The following is a 13222-nucleotide window of genomic DNA, read 5'->3' on the forward strand; positions in this document are numbered from 1 at the left end:
CTCGCGCGCGCTCGTCACCTAGCAACCACCGAAGCCCCGCTGCCTGCGCACGCGCGGTGACTGCGTCCCCCCTCCTTCCAGGCCGGGGATTTCCCGGCATACCTCACGTCCCACCCCCAAGCCTGGCGCATGCGCAAATCTCCGCCCGCGCTGCCCTAGCCCCCGTCCCGCTTCTCTCCGGAGCGCATGCGCAGTCGCCGCCTGCTGCCCCGGAGCTGCGTCGCCTCAATGAACGGGCCCGGTGGGCCAATAGCTTCGGGGGGCCTGGCGCGCGTGCCCCGAGGCACGCTGGGAGTTGTAGTTTCTCCCCGGCAGCCACCCGCGGAAGGCGGAGGGACGCGAGACTACATTCCCCAGGCGGCTGCGCGGGGCAGCGCGCCCCGCCCCTTGCCGCTGTACCTCAGCGCGGCGCTGCTGGCGGTCGCAGTCGCGCCGTAGAGGTGACCTCGAAGTTGCCGGGCCCGCCGCTCACAGCCATGGTCGGTGCCGTTGGGGGGCCGTTGGGGGGCCGTTGGGGGGCCGTTGAGGGGCCGTTGAGGGGCCGTTGAGGGGCCTTTGAGGGGCCGTTGGCTCCTTCAGGCGGAGGTGGTCGCGGAATGGCACCCCGCGGGTCCCCGGAGCTTCCCCAAAGCCCTCGCCTTGGCTCGGGCCCCGCGTTCGCTTCCAAAGCCTGTGAGCGTTTGCCGGTTTTGTGGGGCGTCCGAGGGGCCGCTGCGGTTGTCTTCTCAAGGAGAAATGCCGGCGAGGTGTTTGCCTCTCGGGTCTCGGCCCTGCGTGCTGTCAGAGGTCCAGGGGTTCGCTAGGCTCTGCAAGTTGTCAAGGAGCTTCTCCAGCTCTGCTCTGAGGGTGCATGGATGAACGGGAGTGCTTGGGTTTGTATGTACGTGCACATGCGTGTGCATGCATCTTGTACAGAGACCTGGCTTTCCTTTAGAATCTTGAAAGTATTTCTTTTTGCTTTTTCGCCTAGCCATTATATCTTCTCGTTCAAACGTTTAATTTTAGTATTTATCTACAAAAAAGATGTCTGCGTGACCTGAAACTTGCCTTTTTTTTTTCCAGCTATATCCTAAGATTACATAAGCCTGTAAACTTTGTCTATTCTACCTTTTTTTTTATTATTATTCAATGTATGGGTTGTCAGGAGTGACCTCAAGTCAAAATGTTCTGTTTTGCACTTGAGCTTTCAAAACGCTGGCTGCCATGAGGTTGTTGGTCTCCAGAGGATCTCCTAGTTGAAGATGTTCCTTTGGTGCTCAGACCCTTCAGAGTATTGCTGTTTTCATTCTTTCTTTCAGCATTCTAGGTATTCTTCTGCTGTTGGGCAAAGGCTTCAAACCTCTGAAACAAAATCTTCTATTGATGCAACCGCTGTTAGCTAAATGAAACGGAAAAAATTTTTAAGGGCACCTTCCTGAAGGTCACTTGGGAAGGAAAGAATTCCTTTGGAACTCTGTCCGTGAACCACAGCGCTGCTGGGTTACTAAAGTACACGGCTATCTTGATTCCTTCTGCCGCATTTCCAGACAGATTTATTGTGAGTGCTCCCCTGCTGCATTGGGGGCACAAAGGGAGGCCCCAGGTTTCTAAGGCAGTGTGGTTAGTTAAGCTCACTGGTACACTTGAAGCATTCTTGTCAAGCAAGGTGGGATAGCTTCGTTGGCATTGACAGTCAGGAATAATGCAAAGTTGGTGGCGTGTTACAGAAAGTAAAGTTTAGCAGCAATAATGCTTATTCAGTTCTTTAGTAATTGCAATTAGTAATGCAAAGTCCACGAGTAGTGTAAACAGGCCATAGATTTTTCTCATTTCCACACCTGGTATATAGTGGGCTATTTAATATTGCTCTTCAACCAAACTTTGTAACCTGCTGATCTGTTTTGCACTGTAGTGCTATTGTCATGTATGGCACTGATATTTTAGGTCTGCTGATATCAGCAGTAATCACAAAGATAATTTAGGCATAGAGTTCTTAAGCCAAAGTTGGATTGGGAGAGGTGTTAAACCCACAGTTTCATCATTTGGTAACAGAATCTTCACTTTGATCTGTGATGATTTGGAGGCAGGGGGATCCTACATGATTGTTGAACTAGAACATTAGGACAAACGTATCTAGGGTTGCAATATTTACACTTTTTTGCTTCCTTATGATTGTTCTCTTTCTGTTTCTTAAAACTCTTAAATTACATATCTGATTTACGCAGAGTGGAAAAAACTTTGGAATTAAATAGCTCAGTTAGATTTGTTATATTTTTTTCTCTAGCTCATGTCTACCTGAGAGTGAATAAAGGTCACCTCTGCAGTTACCAAAGCATGAAAGTATTCTTGTTGGAGCCCAGCGCAGGAGCCAAGTCACGGATTAAAGTGCCTGAACACAAATGTGTGGCACCTACAACTGCCATGCAGAGAAGCTGTCAGCTCGAGAGCTGCATTCTTCTCTAAGCTCCCTACTCCAAAAGTAGCCTCAGATGCTCAGTGCTACCAGTTCTTAGATGTGATGTGACATTAAGTTTTCTAGGAAGAGTTAACTCTTATTAATCCAACATACTTAACCTTGTTAATCCAACATACTGAGGGCTTGGAGAGAAAAAAATAAATAGGAAATACTCCTCACTTTGTTAGCTGTCGCATTTCTTCCAGCCCAAAATAGAGGGAGGACAACAGGAAGGATGGTAACAAGCATTATTTTTTGAGAGGGTGGATCTGCGTCAGACTGAGGGTTTTTTTAACAAGGCTAAATGCTAAGTCTGTCCCAGGAAAAAATAGACCTACCTCTGGCATTTTTATCTTCCTGTTCTGTTGCTGTGCTAAATATACACCATAATGTTAGTAGATTTATTGAAATTTTTAATGTTTAAATCCCATTAACATATAAAGTGGAAAGCATATAGTGGAAAAAATTTTTGTTGAATTTGTTCACCTTTTGTGACACCAGTGTAGATTGGCTCACAGTTTGTGAAGGAGAAAGAGCCTAACTTCTTAGTCTTCTATTTCAGCAGAAATTCTCATGTCAAATTCAATGTTGATTTAAGTTACCATGTAACACCAAGAAAATGCGTTCGGCAGTTTTTGCCCTGAGTTCTGGCGTAGAACGTGTAACACAGGATCTGTTTTTATATGCTACTGAGACAGGATTTTACCAGGCCAAGTTCTTGCAATGCAGTAATTTTTCCAGTACTTATTTTCTAAACTGATATGATTAGCTGCCTTACAACGGCGTTCATTGTTCCATTTGGTTAAATAAAATGTAGGTTCTCCTTAAAAACACCTGGAAATGTTGGCAGCTAAACCTGCTTAGTCTGTGCTGCCCGTCATCATTCAGACATTATAGTACATTTGTAGGGTATAACTTCCCTACTCTAGAACAGTGCACTGAAACTAATTTTGAGATTTTAAAATGGGAAGAATTGATTTTCAGCTTTCTTCCTCTCTCTCCGCATCATTTTGGTGAGGTCTGAGGTGAGGTCTCCCAGTAGGACAGGCTCAAAAGAAAATAATGCAGTTCAACACCTTAGCTGGCAGCTATTTAACTAAATATTTGAAGAGTGTAATGCAAAACAAAGGTGAAGTCACGTTGAGTTCTACATCTGTGTGTTCAGTAGTAGTAACTTCATCACTTCTGCTCTCGTTTTATCTATTATGGGGTAGAATGGGATGGCTGCTGGGTGGCCTCATCTTTGTGGTTATCTAATGCTAGCTTGATGCAGCTGTGCTTGGCTGGTAACTACTGCAGAGAGTATATACTTAAATCCCTAAATTATCTCCCTATAAATATTCATAGCAGAAATGTTGTTGGGAAGGATGTCTAGAGGTCATCCAGTCTGACCTCTGCCTTGCTCTGAGGTTGTCCACTGCAGCCCGACAGCAAATCCGTTTTGCTGCTGCTAAATTGGGCCTTGCATGGCTTTTTCATCTGAATCTTGAAAGCCACCGAGGGTGAAGTTTGCACAAACTCTCCGGGTACCTTGTTCCAGTGCAGCAGTACCCCCTTAGCCAAGAATTTTTCTCGTAATGTCCACGCTGTCCAACCTGCAATTTGTGGCCTCCTTTTCTGCCATCTGCCATTACGAAGAAGCATTTGGCAGTGTTATTTTTGTAGCCTTCCTCGAAGCAATGCTAGGCTGCTGTTGGAGCACCCTGTGTCCTCTACCTTTCCAGACTATGTGCAGCTTCCTCAGCATCATCTTACAGCACGTGAGAGCTGGGCTCCAGCCATCCAAGTCACGCTTGCCTGGACCCTGCCTGGTTTTCGGCATTCCTCTAAAATTCAGGGCCCCCAAACTGGATTTGGTATTTTAGCTGCAGCTTCTCCAGTGCTAAGCGAAACAACTGCCTGTAGTCTGCAAGCTGTACTTTGTAATGTAACCCAGTATGCAACTAAATCGCTTCAGACATAATTAAATGTGTAAAGTGATTTGTCTGTAACTTGAACGATCATCTTTTAATTATTTGAAAAAAATTGAGTGTGTAATTCCAGCAGACTGGTCAGAGTCTGCTTGTTCCTGTCTTAGCGTAGTCTACCCCAGCCGTAATGCCTATAGGGAAAAAGGGAGATGCAAAAAGCAGGCTTAAAGAATATCAGATTATGAACAACAGCCTTTGGCAGGTTTTGCCTTTTCAGTATTAACTAGCCTCTGGAGTTCCCAGTGTTCTGGTTCTGATTAACAAAATGGACTTTTGCTGCTGAGTAAGCCTTCTGGTTGTTGTTTGTTGTTGTTCTTAGTTACAATATAGCAGCATGTTGGCACAGTGTTCTCCCAGTCTTTGTGGAGTTTGTGGTTACTTTGATAATGGACAGTTATATCATGGATATTAATGTCTTTATTTGTCCATAATGTAGCTTTTGTCTGTGGATTTGTTAAATTGCTGCGTAACAGTTTAGAGAGGCATTAGTTATAAGTCCAACAGATCCCTTGGCTTATGGCATTCAGCAAGTCTTTGGTTGCAAGTAAGCATTCAAAATGCTTAATAAAATCAACCCTCAGTATTGTAAGAATCTGAAAACTGGCAAAGTGCAACAGCTTATGAAATTTCTGCAGTGAGGTTAAAGTGCAAGTGGGTAGTCTAATGAGTGGGTACGTGTTGCAAACACCTTATGCTAAAAAAAATAGCACTGTTAAAAGGCATACAGAGTTTTTCAGACTGTCATTCCTGGCGTTTTAGGAGCTTTTCCAGGAGCATTTCTTCTTGGAGATATTTTTGAAAGCGTGGTTTGTTTCTGTAAAGGCAGGTAGAGAAGTTGCTGGTGGTTCCAGTGTGATCCCAGGAGCTGGCCTTGATCCACATTTAGGCACATGATATCATCCAGGTTAAATAATCTTAACCTTATTTCTGTAGTAACTTAATTTTTACTGCTCTGAGGTGGTGTGAGCCTGCACTGTGTGGCTGTGGATAAGTCTTCCCAACTTTCTTCCAGGGTGAACCTATCAGAGTCCTGGTGACTGGAGCCGCTGGGCAGATTGCTTACTCGCTGCTCTACAGTATTGCCAAGGGAGATGTCTTTGGCAAAGAACAGGTAAACGTCAACTGAATTTTCACTCCTCTCTGCTGTGCACTAATGAATAATGTCAAAACTACAGAGTTCTGCAGAGCTGTCAGAGGCTTTTTTTTTTTGTAGGCACTCTGTTTTACCAATATGCTAGCACTTTATTCTTTAGGAAAAATGAGTCCTGCTCTGTTAGGCAAGCTTATGTAATTGTTTGTGGAGAAGTTTTTCAGCTTGTGTAAATGGATTTGAAGTTGATACCCCTTGCACTAGATAATTTGTCCTGTTATCTGCTAGAAACTTAATCTTCAAAGTAGGTGACTGACCAATTCACATTCAATTGTTCCTTTACAGCCGCTTGTGCTTGTGCTGCTGGATATCACCCCCATGATGACTGTTCTGGAAGGTGTAGTGATGGAGCTGCAAGACTGTGCCTTGCCACTGCTGAGAGGTGGACAAAACAAGTTTTTCTTATATCTTCGTATACTTAACAAGATGTTCTAACATAGCTACTGGATTTATAAGTTTCTTTAAATGGTGATAACCAGAAGAAATATTTGGACGATCCTTTTCTTGGTTTTATGTTTTGTGGAAGTTATATTCATTTGACTTAGGCGGCATGCTAGAAAGAGTGTCATGAAGTGCATCAATTGACTAAGTAGATATCTGAGTTTTGGTTTACGTAATCTAAACCTTGGTAGTTAGCATGTACAACAAATCATCAGTAACCTCTACATATACATTGCATTCTGGCCTAAAGGTGAAATAACTTTGAATCTTTGGCTATGGCTACGTGCTTCTACCAAATGAAAAAGCTTTTCTTTAGAAATACCTTCTTCATAAAGAGACAAACTGAGAAATTGCTCCTCAAGTCACATAAGCAAGTTAAGTTCATCTGTTCTAAACAAGCAGAAGAAAGGGAGCCAGTAGATGCTATAGTAATTATTGCAGTACTTAGTTGAAGAACATGTGCCTTCCAGCTCTTGTACAAATCAAACCTTCTTCAGTTTGAATTGTTGTTAAAGGTAAAGGAAAACCTCATTTATGTTGGTACTTGGTACTTTACATTGTAAATTAATTATTTTGGCAACAGTGAAGAGCAACATATATATGTATTTATAAATATGTATACACGTATGTATTTAGAGAGAAACAAAAGGTATCTTTTGACATACATCTTTCTCCTGTACTTAGAATTTATAGTTTTAAATATTTGTATATAGTAACTGTTGACTAGCATGTCTTTAATCTTTGGCTTTAAGGCCAAATTACTGTATTGGTATTTTTGGAAAGGAAAGGTGCTGCTGTTTTCAGATTGCATTACATATTATTTATGAACTGAGGAATAATCCAATTAATGCTTTGCCATAAGTATTTATCTTACTCAGATTTTTGTTTTCCCCTTTCCTTTTTTTAGAGGTCATTCCAACAGACAAGGAGGAAGTTGCATTCAAAGACCTTGACATAGCAATTTTGGTTGGCTCCATGCCAAGGAGAGAGGGCATGGAGAGGAAGGATTTACTCAAAGCTAATGTGAAAATTTTCAAGTCTCAGGGTGCAGCTTTGGACAAGTATGCCAAAAAGACTGTCAAGGTAAATACAGAAACTGAATTTTAAAAATTAACTCTTTAGTGAGTTATTTAGAGATCTAAATACATTGTAAAATGATACTGTGCAAGGTGGAGCCTATTCAGTGAACACATTCCTTTTCTTAAGCCGTGGAGAATATACCACAGTCAAGGTTTGAGATATGGTATGTTAAATAGGTAGATGACTTAGTTCTTAATTCATTCAGTGGAAAAGGTAAGTCTTAGAATGTATCGCTATATTCCACACATACTCTGGAGTGGTTACCAGCAATTCTTTAATTAATAAATAAAAGCCTATATTTAAAAAAAAAAAAAAGTGTTCTGCTTGTTCTCTCTTCTCTGGGAGAACTGTATTATCGGCATGCAGCTGCCTACTTTGTATCCATCTGTGGCTTTAACATAATGACCCTTAACTTCAGTGTCAATATGGAATTACAGTTGCACAAAAAATTGGCTTTATTTTAGTTGTTTGTGACTTGGTCTTTGGAGCATTGGAAGCTTTTAATTGTTCTCTCTCAGATCGCTTCAGCACAGTTAATGGGATCATGTGGCTGCTCTCCTACTGCTCTTAATCTCGGACCCAGACTCCAACTGTGCTTTGTAACTGACTTTTTAATGTCTACTTCCTCTGCTGATGAACTTCCTACTGCTTCTAAAGACTTGTTTGCTGCTTTATACAGTTGGAATAAAAACTATCAATATAACTATTGCAGAGTAATGGAAAATTTACTGAACTTATTTTCAAAAGGGGGAAATACAAAGGAAGGTTTGTGGATTAGCTTGTGTGATTGAGATTATATGGAGCTAGACGTTAATCATTTGAGGCATATTAGTAGATGAAGGGTGCATAAAAATCGGTTTTCCCATTGTAATAAATCGATCTAAGTTCAGGCAATATTTTACTTCTGCCTATGAACATTGAGATAAGCAACTGTTCTGACTTTCTAATTATAAAGCAATTATATAAAGCAGTGACAGCCAGTCTAGGAACAGTTTTTAAGGTGATAGTGAATTTCCTGTTGGCTGACTGGTATCTATATATCGTGGCTTTCATGAATCCAGTAGCATGGAATTTGAATCCAGGCTGTGAGTCAATGTGCAGATCTCTCTGGAAGTCTTGTTCTTTCACATTTGTCGAACTGTAAAGGAAATACCTAGCTAGAATTTTTTTCTGTGCGCATACAGAAGACTCAGTGACAATGAACAACACTTATAAAACAATCTTGTTGGACACAACCAAGAGATTGTTGTGTCAAAGGCAAAGCCATTTCCTATATACAGTGTTTTTGTATTTCACTTGAAGGAGTTGTTTTGCAAAAATAGTATTTCTGACTAAGTATATTTTTTTGATGCTTCATCATTTTATAATTCTCCTTCCCTTTTTTTTTTTTAAGGTTGTGGTAGTTGGGAATCCAGCAAATACCAACTGCCTGATTGCATCAAAGTCAGCCCCATCAATACCAAAGGAGAACTTCAGTTGCTTGACTCGTTTGGATCACAACAGAGCTAAATCTCAGGTAAAAAGAACCTTTTCAAAGTAGAATGCTTTCTGTTGTGTCTGCTAAATACAAACAGAGCAGTGCTTTCAAAGAGGTTTGTGAATTGAGAAGTTTAAGCTAATACAGTGGATGTCTTTAATTTCCAATTAGATTGCTCTCAAACTTGGTGTGACTTCTAATGATGTGAAGAATGTCATCATCTGGGGCAACCACTCCTCCACTCAATATCCAGATGTTAACCATGCGAAGGTAAATGTGAAAGGGAAGGAAGTTGGAGTTTATGAAGCGATAAAAGATGACAGCTGGCTGAAGGGAGACTTTATCCTGGTAAGATCTTGATTTTATTTTTTAAAAAGAACCTTCTGTGCTTCTGCTTTCTCCGAACTTCACGCAAAACTGTAAACTATATACCTAACTGACTTAGTCCACCAAGCTCTTCCTGTGTCAGAACATCCATTCATCTAGAGTAAATCATCTTCGGACAGCTTGTCTTAATCAGTTATTTGCTCTTGAAAATTCAAGCCGTTATGAAACTTGTGTAAACACTGCTAGAAAAATCCACTTAGATTGCTCAAATGATTCAACAAAAAAAAAAATTTGGTCATAACTTAGGTGCAACTCATCTGACACACAAGCATTGTTGGCAGCGCACTGTAGTGGCTTTGTGGATGAAGCAGGCTGCTTCCCGCCCAGCCACCAAAAAAACCTAGCAGCCCTCCCTACTGTGTGTGTGGTGCACTCTGTTCCCCCCTCCCGCAAATCATAATCTACGGCCTCATCATCAACGTTTCTCAAAAATCTGGAAAAAAAAAAAAAAGGAAAACATGCAAGTCTTTTAATGTGGGTTAGTAATAAATGAAGGTATTAAAACAAAATAATGGTAGTAATAGACAGAGAACAGTCTACCTAACTGCAATATAAAGTGGAAGAGAATTACTAAAACCTTTCAACATGACTCCAAGCAGATGTCCATTGGTTGGTATTGCAGTGTTACTGGTATGTTGACAGCCAAATTCTACTTCTTAGCCAAGACACGTTTAGTATGGGGCTTGGGGTGTGTTTTGTCATATGACTGTGCTCTGTCCTATCTTGATTTGGATACAACTTACTCTACTCCATGCTTGCTGATAAAGAAAAAATGATTGTATGCTAGCAACCAAGGTTCATGAGCCAGTGTGTAAGCAGAAACCTGTTACAGGAGTTTCTCATTGACATGTCCTTGATCCTGTCTTGGCCATGCAAAGTACAGCAAGATACTGGTTTTGCATTCTAGGTACATTGTAATGCTGATCTGTGCTAGTATAGTTTGGCTAAGATAAGGAGGGGCTGAAGGAATCTTCAGGGACTACATGAATTTTATGCATTAAGTACCATAGGGTTGAGACCATCAAATAGTTCATGTTGGCATTCAGCTAAAAACCCAAATTCCCAATGAGGCTCTAAGAAATCTGTTACTATTGACATGCTTGAAGTCTCTCGGTGGTAAAAGCTTGAAAGATCTGGTTAGTAAGAGAAGTTAGTGGGCTGCTAACAGTAAAGCAGGTATAAAGAAGTGAGTAAGCCTTTAAAATATTCCATCGTGTTCTTGTCTTAGCAAAACTCTAATAGTATTTCTGCATTGTATGCCATGTTCGTTTACTGATAGAACAGCATCTTGACTGATGAAATTAAATCACGCTTGGAAGGCGGACTTTCCGTATGGCATTCACTAGCAACAGTTAGACCAAACCGTGATTTTGCTGCTTATAATTTATTTATTTTCTTAATTGCAGACTGTTCAGCAACGTGGAGCAGCTGTTATAAAGGCTAGGAAGCTGTCCAGTGCAATGTCAGCTGCCAAAGCTATCTGTGATCATGTGAGGGACATCTGGTTTGGCACTCCAGCGGTAAGATGTAACTCTTGAGTAAGTCCTTGTTTGCCTGATGCTTTGATTACATGCCAGTGTCTTTGAACTCAGGCATCTATGTGTGTTGAGAAGGGGAATAATCAAACTCTCTTCTAGTCTGTGTCAGGAGGTGCAATATATTGGAAGTTAAAATTTCCCTTACTTTTAGCAGTGAAAAAATTATTTTTGTTCTCTCTTTCAGGGGGAATTTGTTTCCATGGGAGTCATTTCTGATGGCAATTCTTACGGTGTTCCTGAAGACTTGCTATACTCATTCCCTGTTGTGATCAAGGTAACTCGTCTGTATTTACATCTAAGCGTTTTCTGCAAGTCCTAGCTAAGTTGTCATAGGAGCTGCTTTAACAGCAGTGCTTTTGGTATGGAACTGCAGTGGCTGGGACTTGAGGGTTTTAGCAGTCTGTCACAGAGAGGACTGTTGTTCACTGTTTTGGAAGTAGTTGTCAAATAAGTACAGCAAAGCAATCTGACATGACTAGATACTTCTGGAAGTATTCTTTGTCTGAAAACAAAATTCACTTCTACTTGTTGTAAACTTTTTCTGACTGCATAGATCATGTTTGAAAAAGCAGTCTTACTCGATTCTTTTACAAGGTCAGATCTTTATCCAACAGCAGGAAAATAGGGTTTTTCATTTAGCTGTGAACAATGCTTACCACCTTTACTAAGGTACAAACTCAGTGTTGTACATCATTAAGAGCAAGCTAGTTTTAAATTAGCCAATTTGAAAATTCTCCTCAAAGGTGACATTTAGTTCTCTGTAGTTCATAGACTGTAAAGTTTCCTTTGTGCACACTGAGTGAAGCTTGTTCTCACGTGGAGGGCTTTTCTTTTTCCCCAAACAGGACAAGACCTGGAAGTTTGTTGAAGGTCTTCCTATTAACGATTTTTCTCGTGAGAAGATGGATCTGACTGCTAAGGAGTTAACTGAAGAGAAGGAGACTGCTGTGGAATTCCTCTCTAGTGCATGACTAGGTGATCCAGAAATACAAGATCACTTGACAATGGCAGAATCTAAAAGTCGTCTCTAAGTCTGCTACCAACACTATTACTGTATTCAAGTCAACTGTCTGTGGCAATTGTGCATTTTAAAGTTCATATGCTCACTGGTACTGTTGTGCCTATTGAGTTATTAGCGAAAAAGATTATTAAATAAGTGAAACTAGTTTGTTGACCAAACTTTGTCTGTTCAATACTAGTTGCTTTCTGTGTATGATAAAATAATTGAGTAATTGTTTGCCTCTGCCTTGGCTAGTAACGCACAACTTCAGTTTTGATTAGAATTTGGCACTATTGGAACATATCCTGGTCTATCATCACTTCAGCATTCTATGGCTCAGCTGGGAAGGAAATTAAAATGCCAATAGGTTTTCTTGAACTGGTAGTTCAGTGACAAGTCTATCACTGGACATACTCCAAATATATACTGTTCACTCTGGTCATGCTTACAATGTTTGTCAATAAAAATATTAAAAAATGCTTAATCACATAATGTCTAAGAGTAGTCTGTTGGACTTTATTTGCATCTTTTAATTGTGTAGGTAGAAGAATTTAATAGTACAACTTTCCTTTCTAAAATAGGTTATTAAATTTTATTTTTTAAGCTAGTTATGAGAACTTTGTTAACTCACGCTTCCATTTGTCTCTCCCAGGCAAAATTACTGTATATCAACATCAGACATGAAAGCCTGAAGGCAGATTTATACTCCAGCACTACAGCTCAAAAGCAGTTTTAGTACTGTAGCTCAGTACTAATTTGGTTGTGGCTTCAAAGGCAATCAGAGCCTTTTGTCCCAGGAGACAAGAACCTCGCTTGGTTAAGGGCAAGAAAGGTTAATACATATGCTTGAGAATTCTTACTGCAGCCTCCAACCACTTCACTGCAGGAAGCTCTTTCAAATATATTGAACTGTAATTATTCCTTTGCAATCACAAGTGCATGTTTCTGCAACTCTTCTAGACTCCTGTTTTGTCTGTATCTAGTACAGTAGCCCACCTTATGTATTACAAGACTTGGACTAGGTTTGTTCAGGGAATTTCTTAGATGTGCTATGCGTTCTACTTGTTTTCTGAGCACTAAGTACATCCCACCATGGCTGCAGAGAACAAACTCTCATGGTAATGGGATTTTTGCTTAAACAATGTTGGTGTTAATTTTTTTCTGCCCTGTTCCAATATCTGTCTTGTACTAAAGTAAATCTTGAGTCTGTCACAGCTGGATTCATCTCATTTCCATCAGTTAAGGACAACAAACCAAGAAAAGGATTGAAGAAATAACCATTTTAGAGAGGGAAGGAAAAAATACCAGACCTAAAAGCCTTTATGTATTCTAAGCAAAAGAAGTGGCTTCTTTGAGGATTTATTAATTAGAATATGAAATAAGTCAGCAAACACCAGTAAGCTAATCCTTAAAATAAGTTGCTCTTGTAACACCACTGTAGTTGTTAAATAAAATGACAGTATGTTGCAAAGAAGTACTAAACATAATCAGTTGAAAAGGAATAAAAAAAACAAGCATTTCAGAAAATGGAGCAAAGATGAGAAGCAAATTTCATACATCTCTTTTCATGACAATTTGGGAACTCCTGCAGGAATTAGGGAAGTAAGGAAAGCTGCCAATGTGATGAGTGCCTTCTGGTGCTCCATACACAGTCACTGAAATTTCATTTCAATGTGAGTCAAGGGATCAAAGGTGTTCATGCCAGTAATTATCATGATGCATCTTGTTTTAAGGCAGTGTGTTTT

The 13222-nt window shown here is 40.6% G+C and overlaps 2 protein-coding genes across 3 annotated transcripts in view; one reads left to right on the forward strand and one right to left on the reverse strand.

The window, feature by feature from the left end:
* LOC121067393 (WD repeat containing planar cell polarity effector) overlaps positions 1-197 on the reverse strand; it is a 150431-nt gene extending 150234 nt beyond the window's left edge. The window contains exon 1 of one of the 2 annotated variants that reach the window (XM_040551830.1): positions 103-197. The gene's annotated coding sequence lies outside the window, so the exon portion shown is untranslated. Of the gene's footprint in view, positions 1-18 lie in introns of both variants that reach the window. The other variant, XM_040551828.1, reaches the window with a different exon arrangement.
* A 132-nt stretch (positions 198-329) lies between these two features.
* MDH1 (malate dehydrogenase 1) lies at positions 330-11966 on the forward strand. The gene is made up of 9 exons (XM_040551832.1): positions 330-479; positions 5417-5515; positions 5840-5936; positions 6903-7078; positions 8469-8591; positions 8724-8900; positions 10346-10459; positions 10662-10751; positions 11323-11966. The coding sequence occupies exons 1-9, from the start codon at positions 477-479 to the stop codon at positions 11446-11448; spliced, it is 1005 nt and encodes a 334-aa protein (XP_040407766.1). The 5' UTR covers positions 330-476; the 3' UTR covers positions 11449-11966.
* The last annotated feature ends 1256 nt before the right edge of the window (positions 11967-13222 follow it).

Source organism: Cygnus olor, chromosome 3 (genome assembly GCF_009769625.2).
Source record: "Cygnus olor isolate bCygOlo1 chromosome 3, bCygOlo1.pri.v2, whole genome shotgun sequence".
Lineage (NCBI taxonomy): Eukaryota > Metazoa > Chordata > Aves > Anseriformes > Anatidae > Cygnus > Cygnus olor.

Bases quoted from the DNA above. Each gene is read 5' to 3' on its own strand.
- MDH1 (XM_040551832.1), top strand. The intron at 7,079-8,468 runs GTAAATACAGAA...TTTTTTTTTAAG, and splicing joins ATGCCAAAAAGACTGTCAAG to GTTGTGGTAGTTGGGAATCC. The intron at 10,752-11,322 runs GTAACTCGTCTG...TTCCCCAAACAG, and splicing joins CATTCCCTGTTGTGATCAAG to GACAAGACCTGGAAGTTTGT.